The sequence below is a fragment of the Chinchilla lanigera genome, unplaced genomic scaffold, assembly GCF_000276665.1.
Source record: "Chinchilla lanigera isolate Chin_1 unplaced genomic scaffold, ChiLan1.0 scaffold00027, whole genome shotgun sequence".
Classification (NCBI taxonomy): Eukaryota; Metazoa; Chordata; class Mammalia; order Rodentia; family Chinchillidae; genus Chinchilla; species Chinchilla lanigera.
The window spans coordinates 25855248-25881081 of NW_004955428.1; the positions used below are offsets into that span (position 1 = coordinate 25855248).

Below are 25834 nucleotides of genomic sequence, written 5' to 3' on the forward strand. Positions count from 1 at the left end.
CTGGGCTTGAACTTGTGATCCTCCTGTCTCAGTCTCCCACAGTTCACCACCACACCTGGCAGAGAGACCTTTATTTAAAATATTTGGGTTCATTTTTTAAAGACATGATAGAAAACCTATTGTGTGCTAGAAATGGTAGAATAGACTGAGGCTAAAAATGCTTAAGCTTTTCCCTCAGAGAACTCTGTCTTATTAGAGTCCTCTTTAATGAAATTATCTTGCAATTTGCATTTCTCCAGTAAACGGCTATGTTTTTCATTAACATCTTGTTCCATGTTAAAAATTAGCCAAAGTACATCAATAAAATGTTTACTACTTAAAACTTTGTGGATTTGGTAGTTAATCTTACTTATTTCTCTTGATGTGTCCTGTAGTGTTTCTCCTTTGAACATTCCTATTGAGCATAATTTGCCAATCTGTCTTAGGAAAATAAGCCTATGCTCAACGTAGAGGACTGGCTCCTTACTGGTGTTGGTGTGGGTTATTTTACTGTACAGCCCCCATGCCTACTTACTACTTACCTGTGAGCACTCAACCCCGGAAGGGAGCTATGCAGCCACACGAGTGCCTTTAGATGGCTGTTTGGCTCACTTTCTTTATGTTCATTATACCGGTGTGCTGCTACTGTTCTATTTTTTTTGTTTGTTGTTGCTCATTCACTACTGTCTTTAAAATAAAAAATAAAATAAAATAGAGTAGAAAAATGTAAAACTATGCTGATGTTTAAACAGTTCTGAACTAGTTGATTGTATTTTCTTTTAACACATGTATGGAAACCTCTATAAATCTATTTCATGTCACATAAATGGTAGATTGATTACATTTTTAAAGTATCACTGCATACTCACACCTCCAAAGAACATACCTTTTTCCTTCTTCCTCAATCTGCAGTGTTTTGATCAAATTGCATTACTTCTGTATATTATGCCTCAATCTTTTCATATGCCCATTCTCTCTCTGTCTCTATCTACCTCTCTCTCCCCTCCCTCCCTCTAGTACTGGGGATTGAACCCAGAGCCTTTGCACTGAGCTAGGTCCACACTCCTTTCTAATTTGAGACAGGGTCTTGCTAAATTACCCAAGCTGTGTTTGAACTTGCAGTCCTCCTGCCTTAGCTTCCAGAGTGCTAGGATGACAGGTTTGCACCACCGTCCCCAGTTCTAAATAATCATCTTAGAGCTCTTTTATCTCAGTTTTGGTTACAACCTATAGCCAATCTATTACAAAGTTTATTGACTCCACTTCCAAAATACACACTATTTTTTTTCTTTTACTTCACTGAAGCCACTGCCGTCACTTTGGCCCAAGGCACCATAGTCCTTTGCCTATATTGTTAACACGGCTTCTTAGCCAGTTGGCCTCCCCTCATTATCTGCCTGTATTATATCCTCATCGCAGTTGTTTAACAGGCAACACTGTTAAAATATATTCCCCAGTACTTTGCCAAAGCTCCCCATCTGACATATGTCCCCTTGGTTCCTTTGGGATTTTCTGTGTCCTAGCAGGTGCAGTTGTCATGTGGCTTGCTGCCTCTTTGCTTCTGGTCTCTTGTCACATGTTACCCTCAATGTGTTCTTTCTTGACAGCAATATTTAAATCACATCCATCCAAACCCAGCACTCCCCATCCCCTTGTCAGTTTTACTTTTCTTGGTATTTCCTAGTAGCTAAAATATTTAGTTTACTCATTTGACCATTGTTTCTTCTCCGTGCTAGCATATAAGTTTCTTTAAGGCAGAGGGGTTTTTTGTCTGTTTTGTTCACAGCTGTGTCTACAGAATCTAGACTGTGTTGGGCAGTAGGAGGAATAATATTTTAATTGATGAAAGAAGGATCCATAGTGGTTCTAACCATGCCCTGTTCTAAGAGCTACTAAAACATAACAGGACTCTAGTCGGACATGATATTACGGGACTTAAAATCCCAGCACTCAAGAGGCTGAAGCAGGAGGATCAATGTGAGTTTGAGACCAACCTACTGCAGGGTGAAACCTTGTCTCAAAAAATCAAAAACATATAAAAGTAAAATATCCAGAATTCTCTAGCAATAATGATCAGACTACAACCATTCATCTCAAGTTTTTGTCTGTGTGCCCCCTCCCATAATTTAGGAATTAAAATAAGGTGATGTTTTGTCAAATGTCCAATAATGCCTGATACTCAGCAAAATTGCATTTTTCCTGGCCATTTCTTCCCAGAGTAGATAACATGAGCGCAGAGGTTCACTACTAAAAAAATCCATAAATCCAAAGGGGCTTGTAGGATTTAATACTTTTTTTTGCATGATTGTATCTATTTTCTCTATCATTTACTTTAGGTGATGAAACATCTGTCAATGTTAATACCTTCCCACTTACACATAAATGAACATGAGAGCTGCCCTAGTGCAAAAAGCAGTTCATTTTTGCTTTAAAGTTGATGTCAAATTTGTTACTGAGGTAACAATACTCTTTGAGTTCAGGATAAATCTTCAGCAATTTATTTTAACTCTCTACTTTTTGCTTCCCTGGTACCACATAATAGGCACTCAGTAAATTCATGAATTAATTATAACATTTTTACATTACTTGAGTTTTGTTTGAGCTCTTAAAATTTTGAGTTCAAAACCAAGCATGATAGTACATACCTCTCCTCCTAGCCTATGCCTATAATCCCAGCATTCCAGAGGCTGACGTGGGAAGATCATAAATTTGAAGCCCATCTGGACTACATATGAGAGACCCTGTCTCAATTAGCAACTCCCCCCAGAATTGAGTGCAGAGACGTATTTTGTCTTCACTAAACATTGTGTATATTTCAAGTAACAACTCAATATTTTCCCTCATTGAAACTGATTTACTCATTCATTGATTTAAAGACATGATCTTGGTATGTGATACAGGTTGATCTATAGATATATAGACTGGCCTAGCTTTGAACCTGAAATCCTTCTGTCTCAGCCTATAGAGGGCTAGGATTATATGCATGCATAACCACACCAGGCTCAAAATTGACTCTTTAGCTCTAGGTATCTCTTCAACTGCTTTCAAAAGTTGGCTCACTTTTGACTGTATTTTAGTTATCACTGTTGAGTGTAATGGAAAAATACGTAGACTGATTGCTTTCCTCAAATGCAAAATACAAATGTAAAAAGAGCTTCCTATGCAAAAGCATTTCATCAACCTGGATGTCCCCTTCCAAGGCTGTGATAACTAGCTCAATTTTGAATTTTAGAGAAAATCAAGGTAATAAACAAAAATTCATTGCCATTCTGGATCTCATTTTAAAAGGACAAGAAAGAAATTCTGCTCCATGGTGTCATCTGTTTACAGTCCAAAGAGGCAATGTTTTCAACTGGAAAATAAAAACACATGTTGGAGTAGTGTCTGTTCTATGGAGAGAATTTTGTTCTGCACATGGCCTACTTAACTCAGAATTATGGTATTCTAATTAGACATTGCATCATGTTACTCAAATTGAACAAAATGGTAAGATATTTCTGAAAAATAGAGAAATATTTCTGAAAAGGTTGATAATCTATACAAGTAGCCTAACATTGGCTGTAGAAACACACATCTGTATTCCCAGTACTTGGGAGGCTGAGGCAGGAGGATATTGAGTGAGGTCAGCTTGTGCCATACAGCAAGACTGTGTTTTAAGAGAGCGAGATAGAGAAAAGAAAGAGGAAAGGGAGAGGAAAAAGAAAAAGTAAAAAAAAAGAAAAGGTAACTTACTTTCAAGAGTCTGTTGTGCTATTTTAGAGGTATTTTTGCCAGTATAGAAACAGTGTGAGCATATAACATATTCAAATTTCTCTTCAGACAGTAGAAGCTCTTTATTCATAATCTTTACTAGAGAAGAGATCCTTAAGAATTTATTAGGGCTATTTAAATGTTCTGCACTTCTGACTACTAATACTGACAGCAATAGCATTAACACTTGGACATTCACTTTTGCTGTAAAAAATGCATACTGGATTTTCTTCAAAGCATGCACACACAAACACACAGACGCACAAAAAAAATTTTTTTAAACCCCTAAATCTTTAAAACTCCTAAATCATATTAACTCTTCCACGTCTGATTTTTCTTTTTCTTTTGCAAAAATTGCTTTGACTATCAACTTGTTCCTGCTAAGGAAGAAAGAGCTTCCCTTTTAAATCCAGGCAGATAATGTGAGTCTTTAAACCAATTTCTTAAAATTTTTTTCTTACATAGCATCAATTTTTAACTAGAAGTAGTACCACCTCCAGCTGATTCACAAAACATTTTAATACTTAAGATATTCAATGGTATTTGCCCTTCTCTGCTATTTCCAGCTCCTACAAGTCAGCTGGGAGTAGCAGAATGATTGCACAGCTACTTTCATGAGACTGGCCCAATTCTTAATATAAGCAGATGTTTGAGTAACCACAGAGAGTTTCTGTAGACTATAAAATATTTAAGTCATTTTCCTATGAGGATCTTTATAAATGCTTTATATATCATTTCACTTTTTAAAATATTTCATTTTCAAGTCAAAGTTAAATTTAGGACTAACATGAGCATGTTTTGCTATAACCCAGTGATATCTTTGCAAACTTTAAAAATTTAAATTTATTTGCTCTTCTTCTGTTTGATCCCAGTAGTAAGTCTTTCTGTCCTTGTGTGTGTTAGTCATTTAGTGTTAGACCCTAACAGATTAACAGAGCTAATAGCAATAGTACTTCTTCCCCAATTAATAACATTTATTCCCTGTACCATAAAAAAAACCAGAAAGAACCAATTAATCTTTGGAGTTAAGTCCAAAGATTACTTGAAAATTTCAATTTTTCTTTTAGTCTTTAGGCAAGACATGATTAAGGGCTGAAGATCTGTTGCTATTGAATAGGTGACTTCTGGATAAATGAACTTTATAGGAATTTTTTGAAATCATCTTTGCCCATAAATTTGGTCATTGTTAGGTCTTATATTTTATTAAAATATTATAGATTATTAAATCAGTTAACCCTAGGATCTTTGATAGGTGTGAATTCTAAAAAGCTAAAATAATTGAAATTACTCCCTCCAATGTTACCTCATACATCAGATTAGTGTAGTACAAGTCACTAAGAAATAAAGTGTTAATTGAGCAGGGAACATAGCTGAGTTGATAGGCACCATTTTCTATAAAACTAACAGCATAAAAATGGTCCTAATTTGTATATTTGCCTAGGATAACTGTTACCAAGGGTTATTTTTGTTAATGGCAGTGTGACAAAAGACAGTAAAGCCATAGGGCACCCAGTGATGTGAAACTGGTGTAATAATTAATTACAACCCTAGCCCAGTAATTAAGTAGTCAGTCACCTTGCCAGAGTAACTTCAAAGGCATTTCCATAGTTCATTTAAATTTATGGTTTCAAAATATTGAATTAGGCACTGTGGGTTGGAAAGGGACACAGATCAGTGAATTAAACAGCAGATGGGAACCTCAGCCAAGTAAAGCTCCAACCCTGGCAGGACTTCTAGATTTGCTGGATGACTTGAGCAAGTCACTTAACCTTGTCCTTCAAGGGTCTGGCTGCCAAGTAATGAATTATGTCTAAGATGCGGAGGAAGGAGTTAAGTGAAATAGAACTATACTGGCTGAGAAGAGTGAGCAGGATTGCTGCATTAAAATGACAACACCCAAAATACACTAAGCAACAATTTTAACTGTGCAACTTTTGCTCGTTCAATAAGTAATCTTTACTCACAGTTCACTGAAAAAAGTTCATCATGCAACACTCTGTAAATATCCTAGTGCAAATCAGTTTACAGGGATAAATTCAGTTCATTTCCTGCCCTGACTTTCATTGCAGACATTTACTCGTAAATAGGGCTTATCATCTAGTAGTTTTGATAAACAGAGTAACACATGAAAGCTCAAGCTGAAATAATTAGGCTGTTTGTATTCAGCACTCTTGAAAAGAAACAATAAGGTTACACATTGACTAAAACTCTCTAGTTTAACTTCCTAACCCTTTACAAATTAAATCTGCTGTTCCTCTGTTATCTAAAATACTGCAGCAGCCTCCTGTTATGATTTTTTTGCTCGCCCAGTTTGAAGGATCCAAGATCCATAAGTGCCTTCTCAGTTAGCATAGTCACTTCCATATTGCTATCAGACATGATCGCTGTCCACATATCTGGCATTTATCCAGTGTTTTAAAATGTGTGCTGTATTTTTATATATATATATATATATGTATATATATATATATATATATATATATACTTAGGAGATGTGATCCAAAATAGTGTATGTTTAATTTTTAAAAAACTTATTATAGCAAAGACAGATTGCTATTAAGCCCCTTCAGAATACTCTCCCTCAGAGCATGATTATCCTATCAGTTTGACCTCTTTTTGAAGTAGCTCTGGAGTGTCCTCCTCCCTGCGTGTCTTTAGTTGCACTGTCATTGCAGCCTCAATATCCTGAATTGATTTGAAACACTTTTCACGGTCATTTTGACTTTGGGGAAGAGCCAGAAGTTACATGGTGCCAGATCTGGTGAATAAGGTGGATGAAGACACACCATCATGTTTTCATGACAGAAATGGCCATAAACAGTTTGAATTGATTGGGGACATCAAGGCAGCTACCACAGTGGAACTAACAACATTCATGAAAGGACTTCCAGAGCTGCTGAAGAAAGGGGCAAGAAGGATGGAATCAGTGTGTTTGAAGCAAGGGGAAGTATTTGGAGGGAGGTTATTGGCAATGTGTACTGTGGGTTCTTTTAATTTAAATATCACCACATTTTTTAATCATACTTTATATCCATACATTTATAGACATTGATTTAGTATAGCACTAAGTGCTCAAAATACAAGTCCTGGTCAGATGTGTGAACATCCTACAATGGTGCAGTAAAGACCTGGTACAGTAAAAGCACTGTGTCTGGAGCCCTCTGGACCTGCAGCACAGAGAGGATAACACTGGAACTGGGTATTGAAGGAGACTTCCTGCAGGAAGAGGGGGAATTTCCCAGTGAAGGAGCCTGGGGAGGACAGGCCCAGTCATCAGAGCCCTGGGGCTTGTTGAAGCTGTGCCCACTGCCTCATGTGGCTGGCGGGTGGGTTCTGTGTGAGCCCGGCAGGAAAGACGATGTCCAGAAATCAACTGGAAAACAGAAAGGGAGGCCTTTAATGCTAAGAGGCTAGGACTTTGGCTTTAGCGATTGGAGGGGGGACTAGGGGCCTCAAAGAGGCTGGTCAGATAGAGTCAGCCCTGCTGTGCAGAGGTGATCATGCAGCAAGAGGAGGCCAGACAGACTGATCTTCTGGAAGACCTCAGAGCAGGAAAGGCTAAGAACTCATCAGAGTCCCAATCAGAGCAGTGCCCAGGGCTGAGAGGAAGAACTGTCTCTGAGAAAGGTCAGGAAACAGCTGTGTGTGGTGATGCACATCTGTAATGTCATACTCAAGGAAGCTGAAACACTTCAGACCCACCCTGAGCAACTTAGCAATTTAGTGAGACCCTGTCTTAAAATATAGTAATAAAAAAGAGCTAGAAATGTGAGTCAGTGAAGAGGCCCTGGGTTCAGTCCTCAATACTAGAAAAATACTGGAAAAGTGGAGAGGAACTAGTGATCTACTGCATGAAGAATTGACAAGGAAAACGAGCAGCTGGGTAGACTGCAATTCCATTCTCCAGGATGAAAAATTCAAGAGAAGCAGAGCCTGTGTGTGGAAGATGAACTGGGCTGACAGGCTGAGACAGCTGGAGATTTCAGAATCACTTAGAACTATGAGCACAGAGACCTGGGCATCTTTACATGACAGAATCACAGGAGTGACCAGGAGCACCAAAGGCGGATAAGTGAAATGGTGAAGAAGCTGACAGTGTGTCCTGTATAAGTACCGATGAAACACAGTGACTCATGGATGATTGTATATAGGGAAAAGGAAGGGGGAGGAAGAGTCTAGAAGACAGCTGAGGTTTGAAGCTGAGAAACTGGTTGGATGTGGTTCCATTAATAAAAATGAGGAAGTCAGGATAAGAAGGAGGTGTGATGAACAGTTTGAGAACAGTATTTTCTTTCACTGACAGTGAACAATAAGTCATGCCACTTTATATGTAGATTATTTCCATTCATCAGCTTTATATATTTATTTTTGGTGCTGAAGATTGAAGCTAGGGCCTCAGTATATGCTCTTCCACTGAGCTACACCCACAGCTTGAGTTTTACAGATTTATAGAAGTGACCTGACCATCATTAATGAATGTAGGCTCATGCATTGGAAAGGCCATAGGACTAAGAACTAGAAGCCAATTAAATTTGCTCTGGATCTGTTATTCACTGAAATGTTTATTGACCATTTTCCCTGTGCAGCATAATGTTAGATGCTGGTGTTAGAGTGATGCACTACCTGCCACTTACAAAGCAACAGAGAAAATGAATTAACCAAATATACACAATAAACATGCAAAGAAGAATGCTGCTCCTCCCCAACCCTCCATGATAGAGATTAAACTCAGGACCTTACAGTGATATACATCCTCAGAGGGAGTTTTTGTTTGTTGTTGGGTTTTTTGGTTTGTTTTTTAGGGTGTTTTTTTGTTTTTTGTTTTTTTCTTTTGGTTTTGTTTGGACAGCATTTTGCTAAATCACTAAATTGCCCATGCTGAACTCAAATTTGCAGTCCTCAGGCCTCAACTTCCCAGAGCACTGGGATTACAGAGGTGCACCACATTGCTCATCTCTTAAGTGATTTTTATTTTTATTTTTTTAATTTTTTTTTTTTACAGAGTAAAAGGAGGATAACAGTAATAGGGAGGGCTTACCAAATTACAGACAAAATTGTAGGAAATTATCAATGGTGGTTGTTTTACATATTGTTATCTACAAGATAGTTTCTCAGGAAAACAAGTAGACAGATAATAGTGAGTTACAGACAAAAGTGGTAGAAGACTATCAGTAGTTGCTGTACTATATTTTGGTATCTTCAAAGTGGTTTCTAAAGAAAATAAATAGAGCTATACATGAGTGACCAATTGAATAATCATTGACTATTCTCAATGGTCATTGTACGAAACACATAATAGTAAACATACATCCATTTACAAAATAGCATAGGAACAATGCAAACATTACAGGGTTATGAACAGATTAGTAGGAAATTATCAGTGGCTGCTGTAATACATGGTGGTATCTTCAAAGTGGTTTCTCAGGAAGACAGAGATGTGCAAGAAAGATCTAACAAGTAGTTACAGCCTAAAGGTTGTGAAAAATAGCATATTACCTCCTCACCAGTGACTCTTTTCACTGAGGTGTGACTGCTGGAAGGAAAGACAGGATTGAAAAGAAGGACCGAGAGACTTGCACCTGTGTCTAGCAACAGGTTGTTTTCTTTTTCTTCTATAGTCGTGATTACCCAGGGCTTCTCCATAGAGATGACAGTCTAGCCAGAGGGAGAAGGCAGAGTATGCCCTGGGCCCCCTCATTCCCGTTGGACTAACTGGTAGGATGGGTCTGAGCTCTGGGGCCTCCTCTTCAGAGGGCAGACCGATCTCCAGTGTTCACCTTTGCATTCAGGGCATGGCCCATGTGGCTTCTTAGGGCAGTTCCTCTTGAGGTGACCTGGCTTTTAACAGTGGTAGCAGATGAATGTAGTTGTCAGGTTCTTCTTGGGGCCCCAAGAATCAGACTTAGGGTCTGATTCTCTTAGTGCTGCAGCAAAAGCAGCTGCTTTTTCTCGGTCTCTTTATTTTTTCTCCTTGGCCTCCTCCTCGTCATGACTAAGGAATACTGAGGAGGCAATTCTTCCTAACATTTCAAGTGAGCCATCTGGGGTGAAAGCCATTTTCTGTAGCTTTTTCTTTCCAGCCTCCCATCACATTGGGACCCCACAGCCACTTAGTGTCCTCTCCCCAACCATCAGCACAGGCAGCAGGAATCTCGGTCCAGACTTCTTGTGAGCTGCAAGTGTTCCTCTAGTGCAGCCTGTACTTCTGGCTTCCAGGGGGTCGGTCTCCCCAGGTATTGTGCAAGGTCCTCCTGGTTTCCAGCTTCCGAACGCCTCTGGTAACCTCAGTCAACTAGACATGTGAATCTTCAGGCATAGTCTACATTCTCATGTTCTCCGAGTCCTTGTTCAGCAGCTGCTCCTCCACTGACTCTGGACCTTTCTGGTTCTCAGTAGCAGGGGCAAGAGCTACCCGTTGTGTGGCATGTATTCCCAGGGGTTTCTCCATGTCAGAATGGTTCACACACATCCATGGGTGGGCCTCCGCAGTCGGCATCTGGCGGGCCAATTGTGTCATTGCTTCTCTGTGCCATGATAGTTCTCAACTGCACGGGGGTGGCTAGTCTGAGGGCTGGCGCGCGCCACCCTGCTGCTTCCCAGGTACCAGGGGCCAACCTCCCGGGCGCCTGCACGGCTAGGGTCCGGCCCGAAGGCCGGTGCACCCCACTCTTTGGCTTCCCAGGCACCAGGGGCCCGCCTCCCAGGCGCCTGCGCCACTAGGGGCTGGCCCAAAGGCTGGCGCACCCCGCCCTGCGGCTTCCCAGGCACCAGGGGTCTAAGTGATTTTTAAAAGCAGATATAAAAACAAACCTGTAGTCTCAACTACATACTTGGGAGGCTGAGGCAGGAGACTGTCTTGAACCCAGGAGTTTAAGATCACGCTGGACAGTAAACAAGTAAAACCCCATCAAAAAAAAAAAAAAAGAAGAGTAGGATTTGTGCGAATTTATAGTTTCCTGGGAACCTGACCTAACAAGACGCTCAGGGAAGGCTTTTCTGAAGAAATAATGGTTGAGATCTAATTACAAAGACTGAGGAGCAAACATAGGGAGCATTTTCTGAGAAAACAGAGGATTGTGTGTGGGGGGGGGGGCTGGCAGTGGGAAGGTAGGCCCCTGAGTTGCTGGGAGGAGGCAGAAAGCGAAGAGGCTCTAAGGGTCCAGTGTGATGAGCAAAGTGTAGACTGGGGAAGACTTGGTGTCTTCAGCCCTTATCTTACAAGCAATGATAAAGACCTATGGTAATAAGGTTTTTAGAAGGTTCACGTAGGAGATTTTTTGAGGAGATACACTTTTGAAAAACAGCAAAGCAGAAAGGTTCTCATGCCCTGTGACACGTTGGCAGCAGAATACAATGTGGGCAGACACGGGGGAAGCGAAAGCTGCAGATCTGTTGGCTGGGCAGAAGGGAATGAAGGAGTCAGGTGACTCTCAGGCCCCTTTGCTGCACTTGGAGAGAGAGAGCATACTTACCCCCAGTGGAGCCCCTGTATCAAGAGAGCACATGCAGGTTTATGCCAGTGACGAGGTGAGCTGAGCGCAGGGATGCTGGCTCCCATGCCTTTGAGAGAGCCATGGCAAGATGCAGAATCTCCTCACATACAGATGTAGAAGGAAGACTGGGGAAGAAAAGCACAATCTGAAAGTCACTGGGATTGTGAAGGGAAAATTACAGTTGTTTTTGTTTTATACTAAATTTTTGCACTGCCTCTCAATATATGAGGCTAAAAACCAGAATGAGTCTCTCAAACCCAAGTTCCATGTCACCAAGCTGAAAGTCAGTGGTTTGTCTGATCTTCCTAGAAGCAGCCTTAAGAGACAAGAGCCACATTTCCCTGACAAGCCAGTTTCAATAGGCAGGAGGATGCGTTTCCATCTGCCTTTATCTTTTCACAGAGGAAGATAACCAGTTGTTCACTTTCCTATCCTGTCTCCTTGTCCTGTTTGACAAGGAAAGTAGTTTTTAAACGACCACTTTTCTCTTTTCTTTGGCCCTTTCCCATGTGTAGAAACTCTTCTGTTATGTTCAATAGACCAATTTTCCTCATTTATGGGTTAAATTTTGCCTGATTGTAGAATTGAAGATAGAGTTGCACAACTGTAATCCCAGCACTCTGGGAGGCTGAGGCAGGAGGATTACAAGTTCAAGCTCAGCCTGGACAATTTAGAGGCTTAGTGAGATCCTATCTCAAAATTTAAAATTTTTAATCAACAAAGAAGTAAAACCAAGAGTCAGCTTTTCCACAAGGAATACTGGTCTCGCTGCCCACTAAGACAGTTTAGAAGTATCTTTTTGTGACACTGACCCATATCTATTTCTAGTCACTTTCCAGAAATATTACAACATTCTTAAAGTCCAGTAAAATTTAATTCTTAATATACTTCATGCAGGACTTTTATAAGTAAGGGACTAGCGTTTTGAAATCAAGCAGAGTTTATAATTAGTCTTAACTGATCAAATTCATAAATTTATTCAACTATTTTATTGAGAACATTAGACAAGCCGGGTCTAGGGGAGCATACCTATAACCCCAGCACTTGAGAGGCTAAGGCAAAAGGATTGCTGCAAATCCAAGGCCAGCCTGAACTGCATAGCAAAACCTCATCTCAGAAAGACCAAAAAGGGCTGGGGATACAGCTCAGCCACACAGCTGTCTGCCTGGCAAGGGCAGTGTCCTGAGTTAGATTTCTGGATTAAAACACACACACACACACACACACACACACACACGCACGCACGCGCACGCACGCACACACACGCACGCACGCACACGCACACACACACACATTAGACAAAAGTTTTTAGGGGATACAAAGAAATAACACATTCTTTACTCAAGGAAAACTTTTAACTGAGAAACCATCACATAGTGTACAAAGTTTGAGAACAATTTAAAACAAGAAATAATGTGATTTAACGAAAGAGGTGTCAAAGTAGACTATTTGCATAATCTGCTGCTATAAAAAAAGGGAAGGAACAGTTGAGGCAGATGCAGTTAGAAAACAATGTTGGGAAACAGGTTAGATTCACACTAATCAACCATTAATACTTCTGTGTGGGCTAGGAATACAAACAAGTCGTGCTTGGTGCTGCGTTGACAACTCTGTGGGGCAAGGTGGGGCCCCATCTATTCACCTGCCCACATGAACAGCACTGGTTGCTATGTCTCTTTTCCACTTTATAGAATTTGTCTGAATACGATGGCCATCACAGTATTTGCATCCTCATTTGTAATACATTCTTAGAGTGGCACTTTTTGCAGATTTTTTTCTTTGTTTTGCTTTATGTAGTACTGATCACTGAAGTATATCCCCTGCCCTTTTTATTACTTTTATCTTGAAACAAAGTCTTACTAAGTTGCCTGGGTGCGACTCAAATTTGTCATCCTCCTGCCTGGGCTTCCTGGCGTGCTACGATTACAGGTGTACTTCACCACGCCGTTTAAGATTAACTTTTTAAATAACACAGTTTGTTACTGGTGAACGGAAACGTATTCAGAAAGTCAGTCAATGATAAAGATAGTAAAAACTCACCTGACCTTCCAGGTGACTTGCTTTCTGACCAGTGGAATGTGACCTTGCCATGACTCCCAAAGGTCTGGCGTGCCCAGGGTCCCCTGAGTACCCTGTTCAAATGCAGAGTCTGAATCTGCAGGCCTGGACTAAAAGACTTGAAAATCTGGTTTCAAAGGGCCCATGGAAGAGGTAGGTGCTGCCCTTCTTTGCAGTTTGAGCAGTAGGCTTGTGGAGAAAGGAACATTATGTATTTTAAATGCTAACACCCTGCTTACAGGAAAATAGGAATATTATTAGAGTAATATTTTATGTAGCTATAATCCTTTGTTCTCAACCAACACTGTGTCTTTGCCTCTAGCACGAAAGCAAGAGATTATCAAAGTCACTGAACAACTGATCGAAGCAATCAACAACAGAGACTTCGAAGCTTACACGTGAGTACACGCATTCACATTTCACTTCCATACACAGGCAGATACTTTTTGTGATATGATTGAGCTCTTCAATGTATCTGAATTCATGTATAGTTAACACCAGATTTGAGATGTCAAGAACAATTTTCTAGCCCACCTTCCCAGGCAAGCATTGGAGATTTCTTTGTAAATGAAATTTCTTCATAAACACCCTCAGGTCCATGTAGAGAAGCACATTCCATGGAAAGTGATCCATGTGGAAGACACAGAACACAGGAAAGTGCATTCTTTTAAAAAATGTGCATTTGGAGTTACGAAATATTTTCCTTCGCAGTTCTGCAGCGGGGCGGGGACAGTGAAAATGAAAGGTGACACAAGTGTTTCCCGTCTCTTCTCAAGTGCAGCTCAACTTTATCTGTATCTCTGCCATGTGTTTGTCTGTTAAGAAGAATTGTAGTTGAAGAAGGGCTTCTCTGCTTAATATCAAGTTTATAAACTGCTCAGTCATAGGTAAAGGAAATTACTTTGCACAAGTAAAAATAAATCATTCAATTTAAATATGGCATAAAGGTTTCTTGAACATGTTAGCAAGCTGGGGATAAAAGCTTCTTACTCCATACACAGAGTAAGGTTCACTTTAGTGAAAGCACTAAATGCAAAACCGTGATAGACTCTGATCTCTGCTTAGAAAGATATTCCTAAATTTAAAAGCAGAGATAGTAATCATATATAATTTATCTACTGAAACAAAACTGGTACACTTTAATTTTTAAAAAGTACCAAAAATTTAATGTACCAAAAGTTTAATTTTTTATATTGTGTGGATAAGATAGGAAAAAAAAAAAATAAGTGAAGGACATGAACTGATGATTAGCAGAAAAGGAAATATAAAGTACAAGTAAACTAATACAAGCATACCCATGTCCACTAATTAAAGTATATGCAAACTTGAATGCAAAAAATCTTTAACATGAACATCTCTTTTGAATCTAAAACACAGATAAAAATTTATGAATAAAGGTATATTGCAGCAGTATTCATAATCATGAAAAATTGGCAACAACATATAATTCAACATTATTGTAACTATTAAGTAATCATAGGTGCCTTTAGTACAGTCCAAGTTTATGTAGAGTTTCTCATGATCTGAAAAACATTTGTGATATTTTTGCTGAAAGTAAAGCAGGATATAAAAGTGTACGTACATAATTATTCCAACTATATAAGAAAAGAAGCATTAAAAGTGAAAAGAACTATGCTGAAATTTTTTTAAAAGACATTGCTCTGAATGGTAAAATTATGTGTGGATATTTTTCCTGCTTCTTTTCTATTCTTTTCAAATTTTACATAAGCATATTACCTTTTTAATTTGTTACAAATAGATAGCTTTATTGGGTTCCATTACCATAACAAAATGCCTGAGTTATCAGTTTAAAAAAAGGAAAGGTTTACTTTGGCTCACAGTTTCAAACATTTCAATCCATGACCATCAGCCCCACTGCTTGGTGGCTGTGGTGGCAGAATACTTTGTGGTGGGAGCTTGAGACAGAGGAAGTCTGTTTACCTTGGTGGCCAGGAGGCATAAGAAAGAGCAGGGGCCAGGGTCCCATACTGTCTTTAGAGTGACACCTCCAGTGACCTGACTCTCCCACCAATCTCAGGTCTTGAAGTTTTGATCACCTTCCATAGCACCGTGGACTGGGGACATGTCCTCTAGGAGACATTTGATATCCAAACAATAGCAGCAGCCAAAGACAGAATATGGAAGAGAGTCACTAAATGTGGGAACTAAAACTCAAGAGCTGGTTTTCCTATTCCCCTTCTAGGTCTCTTCCCAAAGAGTTAAAGATGTCATATTACAGTACTCTGTGTATACCCCAGGTTTATAACAGCACAAATCATAATAGCTAAACCTTGAAAGTGGTCTGTATGTCCATCAGGAGATGGATGGATAAAGAAAATGTAGTATTTGTACACAATAGAACACTGCTGTGCTATAAAACATGATAAACTTGAATCATCTGTAGGAAAATGGATGCACTTTGAGATCATAATGTTAAGTGAAACAAATCACACACACAGTTTAAATATCACATGCTTTCTCTTGTATAAGAAACCAAATTATAAATAAATAATAAAAGAAAAGATAAAAGGAAGTAGGGAAGTAGATGTTTTTGAAAGGTGAAGTTGATCAAGAGCTGGAGGTGGAAGAGGAGGTGAAGAGGATTAAAAAGAGAATTAATATGTGTTATGTACATGTATGAATTCCTCAAAAGGCATATAAACATTATATACTACAAATATGTAGTAATAAAAATAAATTTTTCAAAATGTGTGTATGGACAAACATATGCATATATACACATGTATGTACATATGTGTATCAATTCTTTAGCATAACTTAATAATAAAGCATACTGTAATAAAAGAAGTAGTAAAAATGGAGCGTGGAGCTATGAAAGACAACCCTCCTTTAAATAATCATTCTTTTTGTTAATATTATAACCCTGCTAGATCCATATAATTCTTCAAAGAATGGGAGTATCATTTTTTCTTTAATCTCCTTTTCTAATAGCATACCCCTATTGAGGGTCATGGTTGTGTGTTGTGTGGTGGTTTTGGTTCAAGGACAGGACACAGTGGTCACCAGGCAAAAGTAGAATATTTCCTGGATTCTTCACAGTTTGGAGTAGGGTATTTCTTTTAATCAATCAAGGTTATTGGTACATTTTAGATATACATAATGATCACATTCATCATAAGGAATATGTACCTGTACATGGTATAACTTGATTCGTTTTTTTTGCATTCCCCTCCCCTCCTTCCAACCCTTTTTCCTCTCCTTGTTTACAAAAGCTTTGTTCTATCTTTTCCTTCTTTTCTCATTTTTTTTTCTTTTCCTGTCCTCCCTTGCCCCCTACACCCTCTCAAGTTCCCTCTTCTCATTTGAACATTTTCTTCTATTTCACAATCTCTCTTACACATTTTTGTCCTTGTTTGTACTTTCTATTTCTCACACCAGTGAAACAATGCAGTATTTACACATGTGTGTTCAATTTATTTCATTTAAGAGTATGATCACAAGTTGCATCTATTCAGTTGTAAATGTCTCAGGTGTATTCTTCTTTATGAAAAAGTAGTATGAAGTAGGGTATTTTAAGTAACATATGTGCTAGGGATCACATCACTTCACTCATTCCTTTGCTCAGGAAGCCTGTGACAGGGTCTGCTTTGGTCCTTTAAGGCCCAAGGATAATCCAACAGGACTTACATCCAGGCACTTCTGGAATGGATGAATGTATTGGTGTTGTGCTGTCCCCTCTGCATAGCACGCACACCGAGGTCTAGTGACCACCTTGGAAGTCTTTTATTAATGGAAAGCTGTTATAAGGAGAGCAAGCAGGAAAGAAAAAAGCAGAGAAGAGCTTTTCCAATATGTTGACTCTTGAAGGTTGGGTAAAGAGGTTGATCATAACACAGCAATCCCTGGATGATCTTAGAATTGATGATTTTGTTTCGCTGACAATCAAAACCCATATTTATAGAGGAGATAATAGCCACTGGTAAACAAATTCTTGACACCACAGGAACACTTTTCTTTCCTGTTTTCCTCCTTAGAAAGAAAAAAAAGAAAATACTTGGTTTGAACTTTAAAATACCTATCCATATATATTTTTCCCCTTCATGCTTATATCTGGTAATTTGAACAATTGATTTGAAGACAGCAATATGCAATATAACAGCAGTTGTTGAATTCCTATCATCTTGTTTAGTGAAGCTGTGTATCATTTTGAATGTTTTTATTACTTTTTATTCTCTTTAATTGTTTGATCAATCTTGCATTCTTACATCTGGTAATCAGAGCAACTTCACTGAAGATAATGATTTGTAGTATAACAACCATTGTTAATTCCTATCATCTTGTTTTGAAATCCTGTATTGTTTTTGTTTTTTGTTTTTATCTTCGTTGTTGTTTTGTTATTGCTTTGTTTCCTTAAAATTAAAAAAAAAAAAAAAAAAAAAAAAAACAAATCCCTGTCCAGCAAGCAGCATGAGGCAAAGTTTATAATCCTACCCTCACCTCTGTCTTTAAGGCCTCCCTTACCACATAAGTAGTATATACTTTCTTATCCTAAAAGCGTTCTGTACAGATCTCCAGTCCCACATTCTGTGAACAGTCCTGTACTTTGAAGAGCGATTGTTGTTAGACTTTTGAAATGTGTTTTCCATTTAATAGTTAAGAAAGTTTGTCTCCTGAAAAGGAAATTTCTAAATGAAATTAGATAGGGCCCCATCCACTGTACTGCACTTTGGGTCAAATTGGCAAATAGGCCAAAATCTTTACAGCTATATTTTATCTACCCTGTGAACTCTCTCTAGTTCTCCAAAATCCAGATTTTACCACCCAGAAGCCTACCGTGATCATCATAGACCAAAGACAAACGATCCTCCTCCATGCTTCCATGGGGCTCGCATACATAGCCTGGTGTTCAACACATCTAACAACTAGACAGCAGTCCCCAAATACACTTGGCATGTTCTTAGTAGTATACTACAGTGTGTGCTGCCTCCTACTGCCCTTCACCTTCTACATACATACAAAACTCTTACTCATCCTTGAAAGCCCAACTCAAATCATCTTTGTCTCTTAAATCTTTCCTGTTTACTGTGTAGGTAATCCTGTTTAGGACTACTTTGCATTAACTTCTATTCTGGTATCAATTATTATGTTGTAATTTCTTGCTTCAAAGAATAGCTACTATGTGTAGATGTGTAATGGTTCTTTATTGAATGAAAATGACCTGTACATTGCTCCAGAGAAATCCCATTAGTTTTCTCCAAATATTTAGAATTTTGTACATCTTTGCTGAATTCTATTTCTGGAACAAAAAAGGAAATTATTATTTGAATTGCTCATCAATTTTCTTTAGAAAGTAAAGTAAACATTAGATACAAGCTCAATTAAATCTTGTGGATATTTCCAGAAAGTATAGGATGTGGTGTCTTTCTTTAAGCAAATTATAATATAGATTTTTGATGTGATTGTGGAAGTCATTGTCCATCAAAAATTATTCCAAAAGCATTCAATTCTAGAATGAAAGATAGACTTGGACCATGTCTTAGGCTTGAATTAGAACTTGTAGGAAATGTTTTAAAAATTATAAAACTTTAAGTTAAGAGTTATAAAAACTAGAGAATTCATCTCAGAAATTAAACAGCAGAAAGTTTTAAAAAGAGACACTTGGACTTGAGCCAGTTGCATTAGTTTGTGCCTCTCAGAGTTTTCTGCAGGGTGTTTTTTTGGAGCCTGCTGCTCGATCCACCTTGCCAACTGAGGGCTACAACCTAAAGTTTATGTTTTCAGTGATTTTAAGAGGCTCTTTTTTCAGACTCATAAGAAATTTACACAGGAAACAACAAAATATATTACAACATTTATTTATTGATTTTTTTCATTATTTTTCCTTTTACAGAAAAATCTGTGACCCAGGCCTTACTGCCTTTGAACCTGAAGCTTTGGGTAACTTAGTGGAAGGAATGGACTTTCACCGATTCTACTTTGAAAATGGTACGTTGCTTTCTAAATTTAGTAACATGCCTTGTTCAACTTCCCTTTAAATTTCTCCAAAATTTGAAGATTCTTTAGCTTTTTTTCTACAGTGAAGATTTTTACTTTCATCCAATATTTAACACCATAACATTTTTTGTTTGGAATTGAAAATTAGATAGATAGATGATAGGTAATGAGACATGAAAGTTCTTTGGTCCTGAAAAATATCTGCCTTTGGGTAAAAAACTAAGGTTGAACCAGGCATGGGGGTACATACCTATAATCCCAGTTGTCTAGGAGGTTCAGGCAAGAGGACCTCACTGAGCCTGGGCAGGTTAGCAAGCCAGCAAGACCTTGGCTCAAATATGTTTTATTTTTTGAAAAGGGTGAGGATGTAGTGTAGTTCAGTGGGAGGATATGGGGTTCAATCCCCAGAACTGAAAAAAAAAAAAAAATAGAGGCAGAAAAGAAAGTAGTGTTGCTTAAATATACTCATCAAGTCTCAGTGAATGTATGAGATAGATAGATAGATAGATAGATAAATAGATAGATAGATAATGTTACAAGAATGTATTATTTCAAGTTTGGTTTTTTTTTTAACAACAAAGGTTAAGAGCATAATATATTTATTTGGGGAAGAAAGCTTTTGTCAGAGAGAGAGAAAGAGAAAGAGAAAGAGAGAGAGAAGGGGTCCTGAATGGGTTGCCTATTTCAAGTTCTATGAAATGGTTAATATATAAAAAGATAAAAGAATTGCAGCACACCAGATTGTTCAGCATAGACCATCACTGTGAAGCATATTTGGTACTTATTTTCAAAATAAGACATAAACAAAATAAGTAATCTGGTAAATGTGCATTAAAATTGCAAGAATTTTAGTGGTCAGAGAAAACAACCGCATTTCAGCTCCTTCAGGACGGTGTAAATCAGGGGTTCCTTTTATCCTTCTTTTTCCTCATCCCTAATGATATTAGATGCTATATTTACGTGATGAGTGAAATTAATTCAGATTTTTTTTTTTGCAGTGAGTTCTTGTTGAATTATGGAGGATTGAAGCAATAATTAGGATAATTAAGCTCACTTGCTGAAATAATAACCATTAATAAGATTGTCTGCCTTGGCATAGATTTTTAAGTTGAGATATATAGAATTAATTACTTTTCCTTATATGCAGTAGGTTTTGTAAACAAATCCAAAGAATTGTGCAATAAAATCATCTTAAAGTTTCAGTAATAATACTCTAGTATTACACATCTCTGATTGATAGCATCTCATAATGTCTCTTCCATCTGATGCTTAGCACCTTCTCATCTCGAGTTAAAGAACTTATTGACCATTAATATTAATATTTTAATATTTAACCTATTTTAGCATAACACTTCATTATGCTCCATAAATACATATTCTTCATAATGGTATATTCTTCCTATGTGACTATGATACTGTTCTTATTAATTTGAATAGCTATTTTCTGAGAATGCAAAGCGTGTTCGAATAACAGCTGAAACACTTCAACCTGTGTCAGTGACCTAAGAGAGAAACATCAATAATTAATATGCACTAAATCCTCTTATCTTATGATCAGTTAAGATATAGAATGGGTCGCCCCTTTCAAAACACCAGTGGCTAGAGCCCAGTGATTAACACCAAATTGTGGATTTATGCGGAATGATCACTAATTGAAAAAACATCATGAAACAGACTCTGCAGCCTGGAAGAATCGTGGATGAGATGCAGAAATACATTTATGCTATGTCCAGTCTTTCTTGGAGACACTGATCTCTGTGGTTGAAACCTGATATATTTCCTTTGTCCATTAACGAAACCAAGCACCACTCCCAAGTTATTCTGTAAGCTGCCTTAGCAAGTAATTCCACGATAGTCCAGAAACTGCTCCATGTACCTGGGCCAGACCTTCTCCACCTCTATTTGTAGAATAGCTTCTGCTTTCAACCATTTCCCTTTATGAATAAATAAATCTCTTTAGCTTTTCCTCAATCAGTCAAATTTCCAGAGTAACATTAAAAAGTACGTATAAAAGAAATCAAAGAAAATACCCTATCCACTTTTGTTCTCCTATTTTTATTCTTTGTACAGTGCCCAGCACTGGATTAGGCAAATAATTAGACTTTTATTTAACTAAGAAGTGAATGAGTAGCATCCCATTCATTGATCACCACTGAAGTTATTGTTTGTGTGGGCTTACTTTACATAGAAACCAATTTTTTATTTTCATGTGGTTTTCTTTCAGCTTTGTCCAAAAGCAATAAACCAATCCACACTATCATCCTGAACCCCCATGTGCATCTGGTAGGGGATGATGCTGCCTGCATAGCGTACATTAGGCTCACACAGTACATGGATGGCAGCGGGATGCCAAAGACCATGCAATCGGAAGAGACCCGCGTGTGGCACCGCCGGGATGGAAAGTGGCAGAATGTTCATTTTCATCGCTCGGGGTCACCCACCGTACCCATCAAGTAAATATTCCCAGGCTGTCAGCTTCTTTGTCAATATAGCCAGCTCCTTCTACTATCCCATTGTTAGCAGCATGGTGTATGTTATTCACTTCTGGTAGTTGAAACCAGGGCCTCTGTGGGCAGGTTCTGCCATTCCCTGGGAAGATCAGTGAGTTGCTATAAAGCAATACATACTTTTAGAAAGGAACTAGATATAAACTGCTATGTCAGGCTGATGTCATGGGGTCAAATCGAGGGGATTTATGTAATACAGGATAGTGTTTATGATTTAATTTTCACAATTGGCAGAGGAAGCAAATGTGGGAAAGAAGTATAGGGCCAAGTTTCCAAAATGGGCTCTGGGCTATTGAAAGCTGCACTTCATAGATTACCTCCCTGGGCTCAGGTACTAACATCTGGGAAAATGCAGAAAACAACATTTAAAAAGCAAATATTAGGTATTATAGTGTGTTCTCACCTCACCACTACCTCAAACATCATGCTTGACTTCCAGTCAATAATTGGGCCAATATTACTGAACATCTCCATGTTCCACTATCAGAAACCCTTTCCATGGTGCCAGTTGTCAGAGACCACTGCAGTGAGTCCCCTGATCTCCTGCCTAGACTTATGGTACACAGCGAGAAAGGAAAATAGCAAGAGACAAGAATTGCAAGGAATTAGGACTCTGGGATGGTCAGTGTTCTCTGGGAACAAAGACCAAGAATCTCTGGCTGGCCGCCATTTTATTCACCCGTGCAGGAGGAGGGGTGAATAACAAAGAAACAGCAAAGAAGTAGTAAAGAGGAGTGAAAACGGAAAATGGGTTGCATCAGTGATGTGGGACAAGATCAAAGGAGAGGGAGTTTAGATTCTCAACTTTGGCTGCTCACTACTGCTCTTTCCAAACTCTCTCACCAGCACTCCCTCTTCATACTTGAGGGTGTGGCATGAGAGTCAGATTCATGTAACCAGCCATTCGGCTCACTGCAGAGACTGCTTAGAGGACATACCACAGTGGTTTTCAGGGGGCTTCTCCATAACTTTAATAACAATGCCACTGTTGGATTTGTGAAAAAAAAAAAAAAATCAACAAAGATGATACAAACATAAAAGAATAATTTGAAATTCATTCCAAAACAATAGTTATCTATATCAATTTTTGTGCTTTTGTATGTTTTTTTACCTCAAAGAGGTACAATTGCCAGTTATCAGAGAAGGGATTACATTCCTACAGTGCCAGGTATGTTAGGTCATCCTGCAATTCTCTCAGGTGTCGATGAGATAGAGCCTATTTTTAAAAGCTTCCTTTTATGCCAGGGGGCTTAAGCGGGGCTTCTCTTAATAGGCCACCCTGTATTCCAAATGGGAAAGAGAACGTCTCAGGAGACATCTCTTTGTAACATCTAAGGCCTGAAAACCATTCACATGTGGGTCTTGTAAGTAGCACCCTGCTCTGTGACACTAGTGAGAGGAGCTGGCTGTTTCCTTCCCTTTGAGAATCTTTGCTTTGAATAATAGTCCATGAAATACACACAATATCTTTGCAAGTCCATAGCATTTTGCATGAGCTCCTAAGTTTTAATGACCAGGCCTATTTTACAGCATAACCCTTATTTTAAAGGTAGCTAATGCTGGGCAGGATCTTTGTTCAGTGTTCAGACTGTGTCACTTTAGAATCCAGAGTTCTCACATTGAATGTTGGTTATGCCTAGGATGATTCAGATGACTCTTAATTATCCAGACTAATATTGTATTAAGCTTCAGAGTCCTTTGGTGCCTAGCTGTTTTTCTGAAAGTTACAATTCCTGTAAGCATTTGGCTAATATGTAAATGAATTGGCCATGCCTGACTGAGTATAATGGTACTTGACATGAGGACAGGCCATGGGAGGAAGTCAAGCTGAAATTTAAAGCACACAAAATAGGTAATTCTGGAGGATAATTGAAAATTGACTATAATTAAATCCATACCTATGTTACTTTTAAGGGTTTGTTTCTTAAATTTGGATTAGGATCCAGATATGTGTTGCACTGTTGTGAATATTTACCTACTCAGACTAAACTCTAGCTTTTAAAAATAGTGCTTTCAGCTGTTGCTTGAAAGGATTAAATAAGCATAATCATGTTTTCTGTGGTAATGCATGCCTGTAATACTAGCATTAAGGAGGCTGAGGCAGTAGGATCAAAGCAAGTACAAGTCCAGCCTGAATTACATAGTAAGACGCTGTCTCAAAAATAACTAAATAAAATAAAATAAAGAATAATCATGTTTTTTCTACTTTTGATATGATATTCCTTGTTGAATTGACTTCAAGTTTTGATTTCCCAAGGAATCCTAAGAATAATGAAAAAGCTAAGGATGAACTTGAACTTTGAATCTCTTTTAACCAAATGATAATATTAATCTATTAAATTTGTCTAGTAAATATGATTGCTTAAAATGTATACCTAGATTTAATAATATGACTCATGCCTGGGACCCTGTTTGTACTTTTAACTTAGCTTTGTGTAAACAAAGAGTTAACACTGATTTCCTATTTTAATATTGTCTTTGCTTAGCAGTGTGTATTTTATTTTTTAATGATCACAAGCAAAGACATATGTAGTATTGTCTGGTGTTTAGCTAAGTTATAAAGTTGCAGTCTAGTTACATCTGTGGCAAAGCAGCCTAGTAGCATCTTGTAAGATAATATCACTTATTTCTTCCTTTTCTTTCTCCTTCCAGCTAATCATCAACAGTGCCACTTTCTCATTCTCTGTTCCCAAGGCACCCAGCTGGTCCCTTCAGCTGTCCTCTCCTCCTCTTCATGCATGTTTGAGTGCCTGAAGTTATGAAGGTCCTCCACACAGTGCATATGCGATGTGTCATCTTGTCATCCTTCCTGTACACTGTTTACACTTCCGTGGTGGCAATGCTCCATGCACACTTCAATGACTTTTGGCAAACCATAGGGGAGGTCAGACAAGGGAATTCCACAATATTCCAAGTACAACATATTCATCAAGGTTCTCTGTTTATGCCAAGATCTAACAGACTTAAACATTATTCTTGTTCTCTGACTGACAATTTGTAAGAGAAATGTAAATTTTGTAGAACTTTGCCATTAATGTGTTTTGGCTTGTTTTTTGTTCTTTGGTTTTTGTTTTAAGGATAAAAAGTATACTCTTAGTTTCTGGTGTAACCCTGGTTGAAATGAATGGTTTTTCACCGAAAGCTTTGCTGTTACACAATGAAAATGGGTTAATATGTAGACAAAAATATGACATATGACAGTAGGAACAAAAGTTGGCTGATTTGCTACCATTGAAAGCCATGTTGTTTTTGGTCAAACTGTAACCTGGAAACACATCATTTACAAGTTTGATCATTTTCAGACATATTCACACTGTTCTGGTGAATTCTCTGATTTGATTTTCTTTTTCCTTCCTCGAATCTTGTTTTCTTAATTTCATCTTATTTCTTTGTTCTTTTTGTTTACTTTCTTTTTTTCTTTTGGTTTTCCAGTGTTTATTTTTCTTTTTATTTTGTTCCTTTTTTTGAGGGGGGAGTTGATAAGGTGCAAGAAAAAAATAAAAGCACAATTTGCTGAATGAAGATAAAAATTAAGGCATTTTGGAGGGAGCTAAATTAGCACTTTTGATTGTTTCAGGACCCACAAAAATGTGGTCAACAAGATTTTCAATTGAGGTTTTGCAATTCTGCTTAAGTACCCATTGGGACAAAGGTGTCCTAACTATGTTGAAGGTATTTGAACCCTTGGAACTTCTGCTAAAAGCAAGGCTATTCCTACTGTAACTAGGGCCTCACCCCCTGGGACCATTGCTAGGGGACACTGTTAGAGCTACTGGGGCTTCTACACAAATGCAGTTTTCCACCTCTGGAGCGCAGGGGCCCTTCCTGCCTGGTCACCAACTCATTTGGTAAGGTTGGAGAGCTCCCAGCTGTTTTCCATTCTCATAAGTGTTTTGAACTTCATCTTTGTGACTTGGATTATTATAGCTTCCCTCTTGAGTCACAGTATCATCTTCCTCCAAGGAGTTAGGATTTTCCACTTTAAAAAAAGAGAAAAGAGAAATGTGCCCATTTCCTATGTACTTGTTATTTCTCCTTTGTTGATGCATTTCCTGTGGGGCTTTTTCTCTTCCCTGAAGTGCTGTTAGTGCA

At 38.3% G+C, this 25834-nt stretch overlaps 1 protein-coding gene across 9 annotated transcripts in view; it reads left to right on the plus strand.

Annotated features, from left to right (window-relative positions):
- Camk2d (calcium/calmodulin-dependent protein kinase II delta) overlaps nt 1-25148 on the plus strand; it is a 296895-nt gene extending 271747 nt beyond the window's left edge. For 6 of the 9 annotated variants that reach the window (XM_005386817.2, XM_005386824.2, XM_013515306.1 and 3 more), the window contains 4 exons: nt 13603-13678; nt 19132-19226; nt 21460-21688; nt 24395-25148. In XM_005386817.2, the coding sequence (XP_005386874.1) occupies nt 13603-13678; nt 19132-19226; nt 21460-21688; nt 24395-24398 (404 nt within the window). In that variant the 3' untranslated portion in view covers nt 24399-25148. Of the gene's footprint in view, nt 1-13602; nt 13679-19131; nt 19227-21459; nt 21693-24394 lie in introns of those variants that run through there. The other 3 variants (XM_005386834.2, XM_005386831.2, XM_005386836.2) reach the window with 1 other exon arrangement.
- Nucleotides 25149-25834: the final 686 nt, after the last annotated feature.